The sequence below is a fragment of the Oncorhynchus nerka genome, linkage group LG20, assembly GCF_034236695.1.
Source record: "Oncorhynchus nerka isolate Pitt River linkage group LG20, Oner_Uvic_2.0, whole genome shotgun sequence".
NCBI classification, from domain to species: Eukaryota; Metazoa; Chordata; class Actinopteri; order Salmoniformes; family Salmonidae; genus Oncorhynchus; species Oncorhynchus nerka.
Genome location: NC_088415.1, coordinates 33,110,916 through 33,130,457, shown reverse-complemented (window position 1 = coordinate 33,130,457; position 19,542 = coordinate 33,110,916). Strand labels below are relative to the sequence as shown.

Here is a 19,542-nt window from a genome sequence, read left to right as displayed (position 1 = left end):
GTACACTGAGTGAATAGGTAGGCCATAGAAATAACCAGGAAAAGGGTGAATATTCATATGGAATCAACAGTCCATTGCCTAATACCAGAATTTAAGATGGCCCTGCCTATTCATTAATATACAGTGCATTCGGAAAGTATTCAGACCCCTTGACTTTTTACACATTTTGTTACGTTACAGCCTTATTCTAAAATGGATTAAATTGTTTTTTCACCTCATCAATCTACACACAATACCCCATAATGACAAAGCAATAATAGGATATATAAATGTTTTGCTAATTTCTAAAATAAAATGTATCACATTTACATAAGTATTCAGACCCTTTACTCAGTACTTTGTTGAAGCACCTTTGGCAGCGATTACAGCCTTACAAATCTTCTTGGTACACTACAAGCTTGTCGAACCTGTATTTGGTGAGTTTCTCTCATTCTTCTCTGCAGATCCTCTCAAGCTCTGTCAGGTTGGATGGGGAGTGTATCTGATAGTGATGGGGGGGAAGTAGATAGTGTTACATATCAGAATCAGTGGTGCCTGGCGCTGCTGATCCTGCTATCTTTTACTATATATCGTATTGTTTTGACAATATTTGCAGTATTATTAGTTGGCTGTACCTGCACCAAAACACCAGTATTTTTCCTTAATAGCTTGTTCTCCATCTTTTTAAATAGGGAGCAAATTTGTTTTCAGTAGTTTTATTTCCATGACTAATCAAAACTTTTTTTTCTTAACTTCTTGCGTCGAGCCATCCCGGATCCGGTATCGTGACTACAGACTACAGACTACTATAACGCAACGTTAACTATTCATGAAAATCGCAAATAAAATGAAAATAATCTATTTGCTCTCAAGCTTAGCCTTTTGTTAACAACACTGTCATCTCAGATTTTCAAAATATGCTTCTCAACCATTGCAAAACAAGCATTTGTGTAACAGTATTGATAGCTAACGTAGCATTTAGCGTAGCATTTAGCGTTAGCATTCAGCAGGCAACATTTTCACAAAAACCAGAAAAGCATTCAAATAAAATCATTTACCTTTGAAGAACTTCGGATGTTTTCAATGAGGAGACTCTCAGATAGCAAATGTTCAGTTTTTCCTAAAGATTATTTGTTTAGGACAAATCGCTCCGTTTTCTGCGTCACGTTTAGCTACGAAAAAAACCTGTATCCAGGATTGTGTAAATCTATCCGCAAGCTCATTAGCATAACACAACGTTAACTATTCATGAAAATCGCTAATGAAATGAAATTAATCTATTTGCTCTCAAGCTTAGCCTTTTGTTAACAACACTGTCATCTCAGATTTTCAAAATATGCTTTTGAACCATAGCTAAACAAGCATTTGTGTAACAGTATTAGTATTAGTATTAGCCTAGCATAGGATTATGCCTCTATTTCAGCATGCAACATTTTCCACAAAAACCAGAAAAGAATTCAAATAAAATCATTTACCTTTGAAGAACTTCAGATGTTTTCAATGAGGAGACTCTGTTAGATAGCAAATGTTCCGTTTTTACAAAAAATATTATTTGTGTCGACTAATCGCTCCGTTTTGTTCATCACGTTTGGGTAAGGAAAAAAAATAAAAAGTCATTAAAACGCTAACTTTTTTCCAAATTAACTCCATAATATCGGCAGAAACATGGCAAACCGATGTTTAGAATCAATCCTCAAGTTGTTTTTCACATATCTATCGACGATAAAATCCATCGTGGCAGTTTACTTTCTCTTCTGAAGAAATGGAACGCGCATGGACCTACAGATTACGCAATAATTTCGACACAGGACACCGGGCGGGACACCAGGTAAATGTAGTCTCTTATGGTCAATCTTCCAATGATATGCCTACAAACACGTCACAATGCTGCAGACAATGGCGGGAAACGACAGAAAGCGCAGGCTCATTCCTGGCACATTCACAGCCATATAAGGAGACATTGGAACACAGCGCCTTCAGATTCTGGGGCATTTCCTGTATGAAACTTCATCTTGGTTTCGCCTGTAGCATTAGTTCTGGGGGACTCACAGATAATATCTTTGCAGTTTTGGAAACGTCCGAGTTTTGTCTTTCCAAGGCTGTCAATTCCATGCATAGTCGAGCATCTTTTCGTGACAAAATATCTTGTTTAAAACGGGAACGTTTTTATTCCAAAATTAAAAGAGCGCCCCCTATCTCGAAGAGGTTAAACTCTCATTTGTTAAGGGAAATATATTTCACAGCGTGGTTTAGATGGTACAATGATTCTGTACACTACATTTGCTTGTTTTGTCTCAAACTGAAATTAGGCAAACTTCATTTTGCAATCAGGAATAGCGATGGGTATCATTAAGATTTTAACGGTATTACTACTCTTACAGATACTGCTTATCGATCATGTATTTTAACGGTATTACTACTCTTACCGATACTGCTTATCGATCATGTACTTTAACGGTATATAGCCCTTCATTTATATAGCCCTTCGTACATCAGCTGATATCTCAAAGTGCTGTACAGAAACCCAGCCTAAAACCCCAAACAGCAAGCAATGCAGGTGTAGAAGCACGGTGGCTAGGAAAAACTCCCTAGAAAGGCCAAAACCTAGGAAGAAACCTAGAGAGGAACCAGGCTATGTGGGGTGGCCAGTCCTCTTCTGGCTGTGCCAGGTGGAGATTATAACAGAACATGGCCAAGATGTTCAAATGTTCATAAATGACCAGCATGGTCGAATAATAATAAGGCAGAACAGTTGAAACTGGAGCAGCAGCACGGTCAGGTGGACTGGGGACAGCAAGGAGTCATCATGTCAGGTAGTCCTGGGGCATGGTCCTAGGGCTCAGGTCCTCTGAGAGAGAGAAAGAAACAGAGAATTAGAGAGCGCATATGTGGGGTGGCCAGTCCTCTTCTGGCTGTGCTGGGTGGAGATTATAACAGAGCATAACGATCATGTACTTTTAACGGTATTACTACTCTTACCGATACTGCTTAACGATCATGTACTTTTAACGGTATTCTTTTCGGTTCTTTTATTTTTTACAAAACAAAACAAATTAAGAACAGAATTAACATTGCTTTATTTTGGGGCGGCAGGGTAGCCTAGTGGTTAGAGCGGTGGACTAGTAACCGGAAGGTTGCAAGTTCAAATCCCCGAGCTGACAAAGGTGCAAATCTGTCGTTCTGCCCCTGAACAGGGAGTTAACCCACTGTTCCTAGGCCGTCATTGAAAATAAGAATTTGTTCTTAACTGACTTGCCTGGTAAAATATTTTTTTTTTTTTTTTCTGAAATGTAAAATAAACAATTATTTACAGCAAAAGAAACAGCAATGTTTTGAACAAATCACTATTATAGACTCAGATGTTGTGATGATGGAAATGTAAAACAAATGAAATAAACACATTTTCCTGCAAATGAAAAGACAGTGGTATAGAGCAACACGGGTGGGGCACGCAGGTAGGCTGCAAAAGGACAAACAGTTCTTAACAGTTCCTCTGGAGAAAGATCAACATATTTGTCTTCTCTGGCAGAAGTCGGAACCTCTCCTGGCTTATTGTGTTCCCTGCAGTAGAAACTACCCTCTCTAGGGGTGGAGGAGGCTTGAGCACAGAGGTAGCTTGTTGCACTGTCTGTGAGGAGGGACAGAGTAGCTCTCTTCCCCCACCACCACATCACAGGATCTTCAGCCATGGGGATGGGAGGCACAGGTCCTCCAAGGCACTCCTTGTTTTGTACAATGGAGGGACTGTCTCCTCCATTTCCTCTCTTTCTCCTTCAGACTCCTCCTGGTGACTTGCTGGTGCTCTGTGTCTGTCTGCTCCGGCTCCTCTGACAGCCCTGGTGTTGCTCCTGTCACATTGGCCTCAACAGTTGCCACCTGGGACATGCTGAGGAAGGCGTCACTCACCGGCCTCCCTTTAAATCTGGGGTCCATTGCTGTGGCCGCATGCAGGAAGGCTTGAAAGTCCTCATCCTGATAGCTCTCGAAGAGGTTCTCCCACACCTTTTGATTGTTGCCACAGATTTAGCATCTTCATGCTTCACAGTGAAGCAAGTACTCTTCCAGTTTTTGGAGGATGGGTATGATCTGTCCACAGGTGGCATTTTGTCCACATGACAGACACAGTGTGGCTGTATAGAGGATTCTCATGAGCTGGACAAACTCCTCAGCCTTATGGAAGTCCTCGTCCTTCGGACGGCCCAGATTGTCCTGGACCATCGTGGGTCCAAGGCTGCTGCTTGGATCGCTGGATACTGCTCCATGAATCTCTCTATCATTAGATAGAGTTCCATCTGGTCTTGACATCAAGGATGAGTGAGTGTTGCGGAAGGCCTGAAACAACAACAACAACAAACAACATACATTTAATTACCGCACACTTGAATATTGAATTAAATAGTTAAATGTGGGAATTTCTAAATAATACTTTAATAGATTGAACTGGCTTCTTACCAAGGAGCTGCTGCTTTTCCTTCAATACTGTTTTGGACATTGAGGATCTCTTGAACTACAATCTTGCTTGGGTCTATCTCAAACTCTTCCAGAATGTCTGAGATCTCCTCTGCCACTACTTCGCCAGTTGTGATTTGTTCACTGCCCTGGTGTGGAGGACCTTCTGGTTTACACTGCCCTGGTGTGGAGGACCTTCTGTTTTACACTGCCCTGGTGTGGAGGACCTTCTGTTTTACACTGCCCTGATGAGGAGGACCTTCTGTTTTACACTGCCCTGGTGAGGAGGACCTTCTGTTTTACACTGCCCTGGTGTGGAGGACCTTCTGTTTTACACTGCCCTGGTGTGGAGGACCTTCTGTTTTACACTGCCCTGGTGTGGAGGACCTTCTGTTTTACACTGCCCTGGTGTGGAGGACCTTCTGTTTTACACTGCCCTGGTGTGGAGGACCTTCTGTTTTACACTGCCCTGGCTTGTGTAGTGCACTGTAACAGTGAGAGAGTGGTCCTGACAGAGGCTGGTCCATCCGTCTGATGTGATGGCCAGCTTTGGCACGCCCTTCAGCCTAGGTATCACATTGGCCTTTTCTACACCATACCAGGTAGGAATGAATGTGTTATAGGCAACTCCTGGAGGGAGGGGTATATTTGGGGTTGAGTGCCTTGCTCATCTCCCTACAGTAAAAATAAATGTTTTCATGTGTTGAATTATCATTATTGTGTATTGTATTGTGGAGTGATGGGACTAACATACAACCCTTTTATACTACTATATCCTAAAAAATGTATACAGCTCAGTATATACTGACAGACTGTTACCTAAAGCCCTTGGACTCCACTGTTGCAAAGGAGTGTAGGCCTTTCACTATGAACTTGGTCACGGCTGGGTGGCACTCATTCACCCTCTCCTCAGTCATCCTCCCACTAGCTGCCATTGTGAAGGGGCTTTGGGCTTGTCTTTGGCTTGGACCAGCGGTATTTCAGGGAGGAATGGGTTGGTTCACTGTGGTTGCAACTTTAACAAAAAAGTAGCGTAATCTTTAAATGGGTGAACACACCCATAGCTAAACAATCATGGTTCCTTTTGATCAGGAACCCATGTTCTCTGAATTGGGTTAACTCTGTGTGTGGTCTCTAGGCTGCTAGCATACATACCTGACGTAGATCGGGCAACGAGAGATGAGCTACAAGCCATGCAGTCGAAATCTGTGCGCTTTCGATAGATGTTCGGACAGATTGCTTGTGTTTCCGCCCTTACAAGAAAAAGTCTTGTTGCACTTGTGGCAACGAGCATTGTCAGCATCGACTCTGGTGACTCTTTTGAACGTTTAGTTCGCTCTGCCATCGTTACTAATTAAGAGCAGGATATTTTGTGTGTGTGTGACACAGGCTCCCCGCCAGAGAGACCTCTCTTCTGGATTGGGTATAGTGAAAGACAAATGTCTTCATCTTATTGCAAATTAGAAATGGTTGGTGAGATAAAATGTGCAAGATAACGTTTATGTAGCAATAATAAATAGGACATTTATTTTCTTAAGTTCTCCAGTACGGAAAGCAGAACCAATAACGTTAGAGCTTATCGATACTACGGTCTTTCATTATTTAGCCCCTGGGCCCGTTTTAATACCGGGTTTCAGTACCCATCCCTAATCAACACTAATTTGAATGCATCTTTAACTTTATTAGCAGTAAGCCTATGTTTTAAGTTGTGGAAAATGTGTGCACCATAGCCATGGTGCTCAGTGGTCCCATCGTCTCTCGCTCGCTCTATCGCTCGCTCTATCGCTGTGCTGGACTGACCCTTCAATGATGGCTTGAATATTAATAGGTTAGTCTGAGGAGTTTTTTTTAAAGGCGGAGGCCATTTTCTCTAGTGCACTCGGGAACAACAGTACAGGGAAGCCTAATCATTACAACAATTATTATAGGTGATGTTTTTTATAGATAGTTGCACTGGTGCTCCTAATATAAAACGGCAAGTTGCACAGCAAAATATTTAGTAACATATGCGACTAAAATGGTCACACTTTAGAGCCCTGTGTGAGGGGGGTCCGTGCGTGACTTTTGATCATTTCTTGGAGTTTTACTAATTGGTAGGAAGAAGTTTGGTCCAAATCGAATGTTACGTACTATTATTATCTGAATCCTGTAAATTTAAATGGCTAATTTAGGCTGCAATCAATTAGCTTAATTTCTCCAAGATAACATTTTATTTCAACAAAATGTTTCAGTAATGCCGATCACCTGTTTCTAACCACAGAAACAGTTTCAGAGCAATCTGAGATGGTGGGTGTCATGGCTTGTTGAAATGACATGGAACGACTCAGCCCTGACATGCGCAGTTGTCAGTCTTACCTCACGCTGCTGTACGCTACAGCTCTGACATCATTAAGTCAATGTGATTCAGTATAATCCACTGTGGGAGCTAGGACATTGGCAGGTAGAGAAGTGCCGGTCTCTCTCATGGGGACTGGAGACTGTACAGTACAGGTAGTGGACACTGTCTCTGAGAGGCTTGCTGAGCTACTGTTTGGCAAATGGCGCATCTGGTCTCAATGCCCGACCAGCAGCCATCCCTCCGCTTAATTAAGCCCAATTGCCCTGGCAGTGCCCCCGCTATGCGCCAGGCACCACTGGACAGCCTGCCCTTGGGTACTGCTGCACCACTAATCCCTAGCTGTGTGGTCGCACTGCTTAATTGGCCTGAGGACAAATCTGTTTATTTGACACTGGGGCTCAGCCTCACCTGGTCTTTCCACCCAGCGGCACAGCAATCAGGTCCCTAAAGTCCCAGGACTGCTGCTTTCCCCTTCCACTGCTCTACTTCACCTTGCCATGTTGTAATACTGTTGAAATGGAGTTGTTTTCACGTAGCTACTAACTTGGAAACCACAGGGTTGTTTGGCTCATAGTACTGTAGATGCTGCCGTAGTGGATCCGAAAGAGACAAAGACAAATGGCAAGAAGAGGGCAGCAACAGAGGCTAAAAAGAGATTTCCGTCAGAGTTTTTGGGAGAGTGACACAGAGGATAAAGGCAGAGAATGGGGTCCGTGAAGACGTCTTGGGCATCCATGAGTAGCTTCATCAGTCTTCTCCTTAAACACAAAGAATGTAAGAGAGAGTGAGAGGAATGGTATTATTATAATTTGTCCTTTTACTGGCCAAGCTTTGTGCAACGTGGCATTAAAGCCCCCAGAATCTCTTTCAGACTTCATCCTCATCAAGCTGATATTCCCTCAGGGATATTAGGGATTAGCTCTTTCCTTTCAAAGAGGAATTCTTAAGTCAGTTGCCATGCATCATACCCCTCCCCACTCCAACCAAATCAACTCCATTTTGTCCCCCCCGCCTTGCTTCTTTAAGCTCTGACTGTCCCTCAGTCCAGTTGGTTCTGAATCGCTCTAGCTATAAGGGGATGAAGTGTATTGTCAAGTGCCACTAGCACTGACTCATGCCCCTGTTAAGATGCTCAGGGGAGGTGGTGAGCCTTACACTTCGAGGTGCGGTCGAAGGGCCTCATTCTGACACATTTTAGGATATATTTCAAACTGCTTCCAGTCAGTGTCTGTCCTGCATTCTATAACAGCCTTTCATGCTTGCAGTCAGACCTTGCATATACTGTATGTAATCATGCAGGCAGCACAACAAGACCAGAGCATTTTTCTAATTTGGTTATTCATTTTTTGCAGTAATCTGTTATATAAAATATTTTATTATCTGGGACAGCAACTAGCGAGCTGACATTTGAGTTTTTTCTTCCGCTAGGTTTTTGTGTGTATTATGTTCAGTGGGCATGAAACTGGAAATGTGCAAGTCCAGTGTCCTGTGCAGTACTCCTCACTACTTAGCTGAGGTGCTTGGGGGTGCTGGTCTGGAGGGATTTGCGTTGGATCTCTAGGGGATTTCCTTCCCCTGGGCAGAAGAATATACTTCCCCACTATAAGTGCCTTCAGAAAGTATTCACACCCCTTGACTTTTTACACATTTTTGTGTTACAGCCTTAATTTAAAATGGGATAAATTTCGATTTTTTTTGTCACTGTCCTACACACAATACCCCGTAATGTCAAAGTGAAATTATGTTTTTAGAAATGATGGCTGACCCCATTTAGTCAACTGGTCAATTGTTTGGTCGATAGGCTGTTGGTCGACCGAGATTTGATTATTCCAGCAGTCGCAAATATATATATTTTTTTATGGAACACGAGACACCTGTCTGATTCACGCCTGTCACAGTGGACTAATCCATTGCGGAGGCCGCGTGTATGGCACACTAGTATTACCAGTAGTACATTTACTGTTCTAATCTACAATGTTTGTTTGGTTAAGCTAATTTCTCTTAATGCATTCAATATATTATTATTACAGTCTTTTACCGTTCTCATTGTCTGAATGGACACGTTGTTTGCGGACCGCACAACCTAGGCTACGCTTGTGTGGAAACATTGTAAAATAGGCCTTCTTGATTTACTTCTTATCCTTTGCGCAAATAGTCTACAGCTGTTTCTGTCTGGAGCTTGGGGAAATTCTGAGTGCCCAGAATATTTTATACAATGTTGCAAGTTTGCTAGCAAGAGCTTCATGCCGACCATGTTGATAGTTGATACAATGTTTCACGTTCCTTGCAGAGAGGCCATGCATAGCCAATGTGATTTATGGGATATTTATTTTTATCAAGATATTTTCTACCTGCAGGCTGCAATGTTTTTATTTGTTGGATTTATGTAAGCTATTTTAGCCTACATAGTTGGTAATGGCAATAGAAGTTACTTTTACAATTTTTATAAACCACATGATGATGATGATTTTGAGATACTAATACTTTATTATAAATTAAGTGAAACTTCCACGAAAATGTGCACATGAAAAACATAACTGGCACACAGATCGGTAGAAATTGTGAGATAATTTGGCACTCCAAATGGAAAAGGTTGCTGACCCGTAGTGTAGCCTATTACTGGCAGCTTCAGGAGCATAATGGCAGAATCTGCAAAGGCCAGCAGCAAGGGGGAGGAGGAGGGTCGGGAACAGGTTTTTTCTTCTGGTTACCTTGATTTCTTTCTCCCTCTTGAGTCATTTGAGTGTCTTAATCTCAGTGTGCTTAAAGCATAAAACAACTCATTAGCCTACATATAGGCTAGTTGATATTTTAAAAACACATAGGGTGTGTAAATATATGGGAAAATACACATTTTTAAAATGTCTACCAATCGATTGTTTGAAAGAACAGTCGACTCTTGGTTGACCAACATTTTCTTTAGTCGTGGACAGCCCTATTAGAAATGTTGATACATTTAACATTTTAAGCTGAAATGTCTTGAGCCAATAAGTATTCAACCCCTTTGTTATAGTAAGCCTAAATAATTTTATGAGTAAAAATGTGCTTATCAAGTCACATAAATTGCATGGACTCCCTCTGTATGAAATAAGTGTTTAACAGAATTTTTTGAATGACTACATCATCTCTGTACTCCACACATATGTAAGGTCCCTCCAGTATAGCAATGAATTTCAAAAACAGTTTAAACCACAAAGACCAGTAAGGTTTTCCAATGCCTAGCAAATAAGGGCACCTATTGGTAGATGAAATAAAAATACATTGAATACCCCTTTGATCATTGTGAGATTATTAATTACACTTTGGATGGTGTATCAATACACTCTGTCACTACAAAGATACAGGCGTCCTTCCTAACGCCGTTGCCGGAGAAATAGGAAACCACTCAGGGCAATGGTGACTTTAAAACAGAGTTTAATGGCTGTGGTAGGAGATCAAAAACATTGTAGTTACTCCACAATACTAACCTAACTGATGGAGTGAAAATAAGAAGGCCTGTATAGAAAAAAATACTCCTGTTTGCAATAAGCCACTAAAGTAATACTGTCCTGAATACAAAGTGTTATAGTTGGGGCAAATCCAATACAACACATTAGTCGGTACCACGCCATATTTTCAAGCATAATGGTGGCTGCATCATGTTTTGTGTGTGCTTGTAATCATTAAGGATTTGGGAGTTTTTCAGGATAAAAAAAATTAACTAAATGGAGCTAAGCACAGGCAAAATCACTGGGTGATGAATTCACCTTTCAGCAGGACAATAACACAATCTACATTGGAGTTGCATACCAAGAAGACTGTGAATGTTCCTGACTGGCTGAGTTACAGTTTTGACTTAAATCTACTTGATAATCTATGGCAAGACCTGAAAATGGTTGTTTAGTAATGATCAACAATATATTTGACAGAGCTTGAATAATTTGTAAAAGAATAGTGGGCAAATGTTACACAACCCAGATGTGGAACGCTCTTAGAGACTTACCCCGAAAAAGTCACACTTGTAATTGCTGCCAAAGATGCTTATACAATGTATTGACTCATGGGTGTGAATACTTATGTAAAGGGGATTTCTGTATTTCATTTCCAAAAATATACAACTTTCTCTCAACATGTTTTCACTTTGTTATTATGGGGTATTGTGTGTAGATGGTTGAAAAATACATGTAATACGTTTTGAGTTCAGGCTGTAACACAACACAATGTGGAATAAGTCAAGGGGTATGAATACTTTCTGAAATCCCTCTATATCCTCCTTGCTCCCTCTGCTAGTATAGCACTAGCCTGTGCCGCAGACTGCCACTGATATCTTCCTCTCCTGCTGACTGTGAGATGCATGTAGCAGGCCTATAGGTCCATACATGCCTGCAATTGGGGTTGATTAGGCAATGGTAAGGACTGCTGATGTAACACTATAGAGGGAAGGGCTCATCTAAAGATTCTCTACTTCCTGGTGCAGAGCTTCGGCCTGTATTGTTCTGGAGGATAGAATGGAGAGACACTTATTTAATGAGACTTCTTTGACTGGGTTGTTGCAGACTGCTCTCAGAGTTATTATGGGATTTTTATTTTAGGGAGTAAAAGCGACAGTTACAGCCAAGTGACAAAAACGAGAGGGGCTCGTTGCCAGAGCGATGCCAGTGTGGAGCTATGAAGGGGGGCTTCCTGTTGTCCGTGCCCTCCTACTGCCTTGTGCCCCCCTCCTCTCCACAGGCAATGGTCATGTCATCATGTTGTCACCATTATCGCCCCATTCGTAAGACCTTTCTGAGATTAAGCATCATGTCAGCACTGTAAAGTGTGTGTTGCGTGTCCTCAGTTACTTTTTCAGGTTATGTGCGCATGTATGATATGGATTAATGTTGTGTGAACTCTGTTTCCCTTTTAATCTGGGTCAAATGTTAGATTAAATGTTAGTGTGGTGCAGCAGCAGCAGCAGCATCATCATCATCCCTACTCTTGATGCAATCCCTCTCTAGGTTCCACTTCAGCGTGCTGTCTTCTTGTGAGCCATCTCCTTCTCATTTCTCTTCATGTGAGCCATCCCATCTCTCCTCTCTCAGACCATTGTTTTTCCAGTGCTGTGCTGGAATGTTCTTTTCACATGGTTCATTTAGAATGTTCTCACTGTGCAGTCACATCCCAGTGGTACTGTAGGCCCGATTTTGGCAGGACCCTCCCAGGACCCTGGTTTCCATTTGCCTGTTTAACTACTCTCTCTGTCTCTCTATCCGCTGATTAAAAGAAACAAACCATCTCAGCTGACAGCTGAGTTCAGTTTTAAGTGGATGACAGATCTACAGCTATATACCATTTAAGCCTGTATATCCCCTAGCCCAGACCCTTCAATAAAAGCTCTCTAACCACATTTGATGCAGTGGCGGGGGACAAAGTGATCAAAGGGTGGGTTGATAATGCCGTTAATGGACTAATTATGCACATACCGAAATGAGGTCATTTTCAGATTGTGTTGCACAAATATTGGATAACTGGCTATTCCACTGCACTGAGGCTGAACAGAGATGTTTTATTATGATATAGTAGTGTTTTCCAGGGCTATGTAGGTAATGACTGAATTAAGATACTATGTTCCTTCCTGATAGGCCTATGTTTGCTTTAGGCAATCATGAGGAACTCGGTATGGTTTGCACTTGTATGTTTGTTGATGTAAAGGGGGCTTTGTGGGTGTGGCTGGGCTATGTGCTTGGTGGACACTGACCTGTGACACCAACCTGGCTGCCCTCCTGCTGTGTTAGTTTTTGTGTGTACATACTGTACCAACCCCCTCCCTCCTCCACTGCCGAGTGCTGCTGGCTTGGCCCATGCTTCCTCATTCCTTTCCCTTTCCCTCTCTCTCAGTCCTGTGGTACAATTCCTTAGGGAACGCCTCCCACCTGGGTTTGAGCTGAACTGGGCTGAGCTAGGCTGTGAACTAGAGGTCGACCAATTAATCGGAATGGCCGATTTAATTAGGGGCGATTTCAAGTTTTCATAACAATCGGAAATCGGCACAAAAAAAAAAATTACACCTTTATTTAACTAGGCAAGTCAGTTAAGAACACATTCTTATTTTCAATGACGGCCTAGGAACGGTGGGTTAACTGCCTCGTTCAGGGGCAGAATGACAGATTTTCAACTTGTCAGCTCGGGGAATCCAATCTTGCAAACTTACAGTTAACTAGTCCAACGCTATAACCACCTGCCTCTTGTTGCACTCCACAAGGAGACTGCCTGTTACGCGAATGCAGTAAGCGAAGGTAAGTTGCTAGCTAGCATTAACCTCTTGCCTCTACTTGGGACGCTTGCGTCCCAACTAGAGCTCTGGAAATGCAAATGCGCTACGCTAAATGCTAATAGTATTAGTTAAAACTCAAAAGTTCATTAAAATACACATGCAGGGTATCAAATTAAAGCTACACGCGTTGTGAATCCAGGCAACAAGTCAGATTTTTAAAATGCTTTTCGGCGACAGCATGAGAAGCTATTATCTGATAGCATGCACCAATACACTTCAACACAAAAGCACAGCAGGGGACGTAAACAAAATAATTAGCATTTCGGCGTTACACAAACCGCACAATAAAATAGAAAACAGTCATTACCTTTCACCATCTTCTTTGTTGGCACTCCTAGATGTCCCATAAACACTATTGGGTCTTTATTTCGATTAAATCGGGCCATATAAAGCCAAGATATCGTTATATGTAGACTGTGTGATAAACGAAAAAACAGCGATTTCACAACGTAACGTCATTTTTAAAATTCAAAAAGTAGACGATAAACTTTCACAAAACACTTCAAATACGTTTGTAATGCTACTTTAGGTATTAGTAAACGTTAATAAGCGATAAAAATCATCCATAGGCGATGTCAAAATCATTAGCTGTCGTCTTGGAAAAAATTTCACGAGAGAGCTCTTCCGGAATGATCTGGGCGGAGACCGGAGGTAAGTGGTGCCCCTGTTTCGGTTCAACCAAGAATCAAAGAGGATTCAATTCACAAGACTCTAGACAACATGGGGATGCTGTGGGAGTTGAATGCTCGGTCTTATCTAATTCGGCTCACTGTTAACAATTGCTGGAAGTGGCGCAAGGATATTTATTTCCATTTTCTGTGATCAGGTTTTCCTGCGCTTTCCGATGTAACGCACGTTATGTAATAGCCACAGTCGTGATTTAACCAGTTTTAAAAACGTCCGAGGGTTTCCTATCCACACATTCTAACCATATGAACGTACTATATTCCTGGCATGAGTAGCAGGGCGCTGAAATGTTGCGCGATTTTTAACAAAATGTTCAAAAAAGTAGAGGGTAGGAGCAACAGGTTAAACTTATCTCATAAAAAACAATCAATCAATCATAATCGCTAGTTAACTACACATGGTTGATGATATTACTAGTTTATCTAGTGTGTCCTGCGTTGCATATAATCTGACTGAGCATACAAGTGTTTGACTGAGCGGTGGTAGGCAGCCGCAGGCTCGTAAGCATTCATACAAACAGCACTTTCGTGCGTTTTGCCAGCAGCTCTTCATTGTGCATCAAGCATTGCGCTGCTTATGACTTCAAGCCTATCAACTCCTGAGATGATACTGGTGTAACCGATGTGAAATGGCTGGCTAGTTAGCGAGGTGCGCGCTAATAGCGTTTCAAACGTCACCCGCTCTGAGACTTGGAGTGGTGGTTCCCCTGCATGGTTAACGCTGCTTCGATGGTGGCTGTTGTCGTTGTGTTGCTGGTTCGAGCCCAGGGAGGAGCGAGGAGAGGGACGGAAGTTATACTGTTACACTGGCAATACTAAAGTGCCTATAAGAACATCCAATAGTCAAAGGTTAATGAAATACAAATGGTATAGAGGGAAATAGTCCTATAATTCCTATAATAACTACAACCTAAAACTTCTTACCTGGGAATATTGAAGACTCATGTTAAAAGGAACCACCAGCTTTCATATGTTCTCATGTTCTGAGCAAGGAACTTAAACGTTAGCTTCCTTGCATGGCTTTTACGTTCTTCTCCAACACTTTGCTTTTGCATTATTTAAACCAAATTGAACATGTTTCATTATTTATTTGAGGCTAAATTGATTTTATTGATGTATTATATTAAGATAAAATAAGTGTTCATTCAGTATTGTAATTGTCATTATTACAAATACATAAAAAAAATCGTCCGATTTATTCCGTATCCGCTTTTTTGGTCCTCCAATAATCGGTATCGGCGTTGAAAAATCCTAATCGGTCGACCTCTACTGTGAACCACGGCACACAACAATACAGCCTAAGCCTGGGACGTTATCAGTTTTGTTCAGCCACACCCACCTAGTATTCCTAGCCCTGTATAGGCCCTCCCTCTGGCTGTGTGGGAATACACTCAGATCTCATTCAGCAGGGAGATAACATTGTGGATCGTACAGGTGACTGGCAAAATAAAGGAACCACTAACATCGTGTCTTCATAGGGCTTTGGGCCGCCAGAACAGCTTCAATGCGCCTTGGCATAGATTCCACAAGTGTCTGGAACTGTTTTGGAGGAATGCCACACCATTCTTCCACGAGAAATTCCATGTTTTAGTGTTTTGTTGATGGTGGTGGAAAATGCTGTCTCAGGCGCCGCTCCAGAATCTCTCTTAAGTGTTTAATTGGGTTGATCTGGTGACTGACACACACACACACACACACACACACTTTAAACCCCCTATGCTCCTTTGAGACCCCTCTTTCAAAGTCACTGAGACCTCTTCTTCTAGCAGTGGTAGACAAAAATATCTAATTTACATAAGCATTCACACTCCTGAGTCAATGAATGTTAGTATCACCTTATGCTGTGATTACAGCTGTGAGTCTTTCTGGGTAAATCTCTAAGAACTTTGTAATATTACAATATTTTCTCATTCTTTAAAACGTTATTCATGCTCTGTCAAATTGGTTGTCGATCATTGCAAGACAACCATTTTCAAGTCTTGCCATGAGTCAAAACTGCAACTCGGACACTCAGGAACATTCACTGTCTTATTGATAAGCAACTCCAGTGTAGATTTGGCTTTGTGTTTTAGGTTCTTGTCCTGCTGATAGGTGAATTCATCTCCCAGTGTCTGGTGGAAAGCAGACTGAACAAGGTTTTCCTCTAGGATTTTGCCTGTGCTTAGCTCCGTTTTGGAATGATTTTTATCCTGAAAAACTCCCCATTCCTGAAAGGAGTAATTAAGCTCTTCCCTCACCTGAATTATACAGTGACCTTTGTTACATGATCTAATGTTCCCTCTTTCTCTCCACAGTATCTGGAGGGGTCCTAATGTAAACTGTGTGGACAGCACTGGATACACTCCTCTACACCATGCTGCCCTAAATGGACACAGGTCGGTCTATAGCGAGTCGTGTTCTTTTGTCATGGGAGTTTAGATTGATTGCCTTTGGTGTGAGTTGGGGCCACCCTGTGTGAAATGCAGGGCTTGAGATTAGCTTTTTTTTTTCACTGGTCCATTGGGCAAGTAGGACAGATTAAAAAAATATATATACAGTGCCTTGCGAAAGTATTCGGCCCCCTTGAACTTTGCGACCTTTTGCCACATTTCAGGCTTCAAACATAAAGATATAAAACTGTATTTTTTGTGAAGAATCAACAACAAGTGGGACATAATCATGAAGTGGAACGACATTTACTGGATATTTCAAACTTTTTTAACAAATCAAAAACTGAAAAATTGGGCGTGCAAAATTATTCAGCCCCTTTACTTTCAGTGCAGCAAACTCTCTCCAGAAGTTCAGTGAGGATCTCTGAATGATCCAATGTTGACCTAAATGACTAATGATGATAAATACAATCCACCTGTGTGTAATCAAGTCTCTGTATAAATGCACCTGCACTGTGATAGTCTCAGAGGTCCGTTAAAAGCGCAGAGAGCATCATGAAGAACAAGGAACACACCAGGCAGGTCCGAGATACTGTTGTGAAGAAGTTTAAAGTCGGATTTGGATACAAAAAGATTTCCCAAGCTTTAAACATCCCAAGGAGCACTGTGCAAGCGATAATATTGAAATGGAAGGAGTATCAGACCACTGCAAATCTACCAAGACCTGGCCGTCCCTCTAAACTTTCAGCTCATACAAGGAGAAGACTGATCAGAGATGCAGCCAAGAGGCCCATGATCACTGGATGAACTGCAGAGATCTACAGCTGAGGTGGGAGACTCTGTCCATAGGACAACAATCAGTCGTATATTGCACAAATCTGGCCTTTATGGAAGAGTGGCAAGAAGAAAGCCATTTCTTAAAGATATCCATAAAAAGTGTTGTTTAAAGTTTGCCACAAGCCACCTGGGAGACACACCAAACATGTGGAAGAAGGTGCTCTGGTCAGATGAAACCAAAATTGAACTTTTTGGCAACAATGCAAAACGTTATGTTTGGCGTAAAAGCAACACAGCTCATCACCCTGAACACACCATCCCCACTGTCAAACATGGTGGTGGCAGCATCATGGTTTGGGCCTGCTTTTTGTCAGCAGGGACAGGGAAGATGGTTAAAATTGATGGGAAGATGGATGGAGCCAAATACAGGACCATTCTGGAAGAACCTGATGGAGCCTGCAAAAGACCTGAGACTGGGACGGAGATTTGTCTTCCAACAAGACAATGATCCAAAACATAAAGCAAAATCTACAATGGAATGGTTCAAAAATAAACATATCCAGGTGTTAGAATGGCCAAGTCAAAGTCCAGACCTGAATCCGATCGAGAATCTGTGGAAAGAACTGAAAACTGCTGTTCACAAATGCTCTCCATCCAACCTCACTGAGCTTGAGCTGTTTTGCAAGGAGGAATGGGAAAAAATGTCAGTCTCTCGATGTGCAAAACTGATAGAGACATACCCCAAGCGACTTACAGCTGTAATCGCAGCAAAAGGTGGCGCTACAAAGTATTAACTTAAGGGGGCTGAATAATTTTGCACGCCCAATTTTTCAGTTTTTGATTTGTTAAAAAAGTTTGAAATATCCAATAAATGTCGTTCCACTTCATGATTGTGTCCCACTTGTTGTTGATTCTTCACAAAAAAATACAGTTTTATATCTTTATGTTTGAAGCCTGAAATGTGGCAAAAGGTCGCAAAGTTCAAGGGGGCCGAATACTTTCGCAAGGCACTGTATATATATAAAAAAAAGTTTTACTTGTCTGAAAGCTCACTTGTCCAACAATGTAAAACAAATCTGTAACACCATGAGCCAAAACGGTGACTGAAAAAATTTGTTTCAGCAAGGAACTGTTGGTTGTTGGTCTCTGATCCCATGTATTGTATATCCTGCCGTTGTGGCCTTGAGCAAGTCACCCCACAAAGTAAAATACTGTGCGAATAGGCTACTGTATAAAATGTATGTTGTCAACCCTTCATCTGGAAAGCTACTGGGTCTGCAGGCTTTTGACCCAACCCTGTTTAAACATACCCTAGTCAGCTTATCAAGGTGAGCTTATCGAGTCAGCTTATCAAGGTGAGCTTATCGAGTCAGCTTATCAAGGGACTCTTAAGCAGGTGATTCTTTACAATGTGTTAGTGCAGGGCTGGAGCAAAATCCTGCACACCCAGTAGCTCTCCTTGACTCTCCTGGAGGATGGTTTGCCAGCCTGCAACATTACAGTTACAACCCAATACTTTTTTTTGTCTCTATAAAATCATTCCCTCATTCAATGAACGAGGAATCAAATGGCTGAGGTGGGTGACTTTAAAGTAAGGTAGCTAACTAAGACATGTTTCCCTGTTTTGTTTGGCTAGAATATGTCATTTTCAGGGGAGATCTTGACAGCATATGAGTTACTTGTCAAATAGGCTATTCTAAGATTATTTATTTTTTACTATGTCAGAATTGCATGGCCAGTATTGAATAGAGGAAAATCCCAGCTTTCCAATGGTGCCAGAATTATTTCACCCCGTTTTGAGCGTTTTACAACCGGAGTATCCAGCATTAGTTTCATCTGCACGCCCGTATCAACTGTGTGACGGCCATTTTGTGGTTGAACACAAGTGACTGTGGGAAGTTGTTTCGGATGTTGGATATGACAATACGATGAATACATGCTAATACCTAAATAGATAACCAGCGAGATAACCAGCCGAACTACACAATATGTTTGTCTGATGCTTATAATTATTTTACCTCCCCCAGGCTCGCTTTAATAAATATAAAACGCATCGTGTGACTGCATGATTGAAAAACCGCTCGTGCCTGTCAATGCAGGCCTACAACAATTATTTGCCGATGCACTCTGCAGAGATTGGGAGGACAGTGTGCAACACATCCCATCCACGTTTTTTTACATGTTCATTTGGACAATTTAATCTGCTTGTCCCACTATGTGTTTTACCTGCCCCTGGCAAGAGGACAAGCATTAGTGTTGAGCCCTGAAATGCTATAATTATGGGGTTAACAATGACACCGTTTACTGTCAACATCACCTACATAATGAACATGTACAACTCTTCTGACCCCGTTTGTCCCATCCGCAGTGAGGTAGTGGAGGCGCTGCTACGTAACGAGGCCTTGACCAACATCGCTGACAATAAGGGCTGCTACCCCCTGCACCTGGCCGCATGGAAGGGGGACCAAAGGATCGTCAGGCTACTCATTCACCAAGGCCCCTCACACCCCAAACTCAACGAGCAGGTCTGACTTCCCCCTACTACCTGAAGCTCCCTTTTCACAATCCATGTTCCCCTTTCCCACGCCTCAATGAATCAATCTTCCTTTGCTAAGAGTAGCAATGCTTTTTAAACATTTTTATCAATCTGAT

General features: G+C 42.0%; 1 protein-coding gene across 9 annotated transcripts in view; it reads left to right on the top strand.

Moving 5' to 3' along the window:
• LOC115102304 (ankyrin repeat and SAM domain-containing protein 1A-like) overlaps positions 1-19,542 on the top strand; it is a 119,938-nt gene that overhangs the window by 17,932 nt on the left and 82,464 nt on the right. For all 9 annotated transcript variants that reach the window (XM_065005427.1, XM_065005424.1, XM_065005426.1 and 6 more), the window contains exons 2-3: positions 16,039-16,119; positions 19,259-19,415. In XM_065005427.1, coding sequence (XP_064861499.1) covers positions 16,039-16,119; positions 19,259-19,415 — 238 coding nt within the window. The remainder of the gene's footprint in view (positions 1-16,038; positions 16,120-19,258; positions 19,416-19,542) is intronic.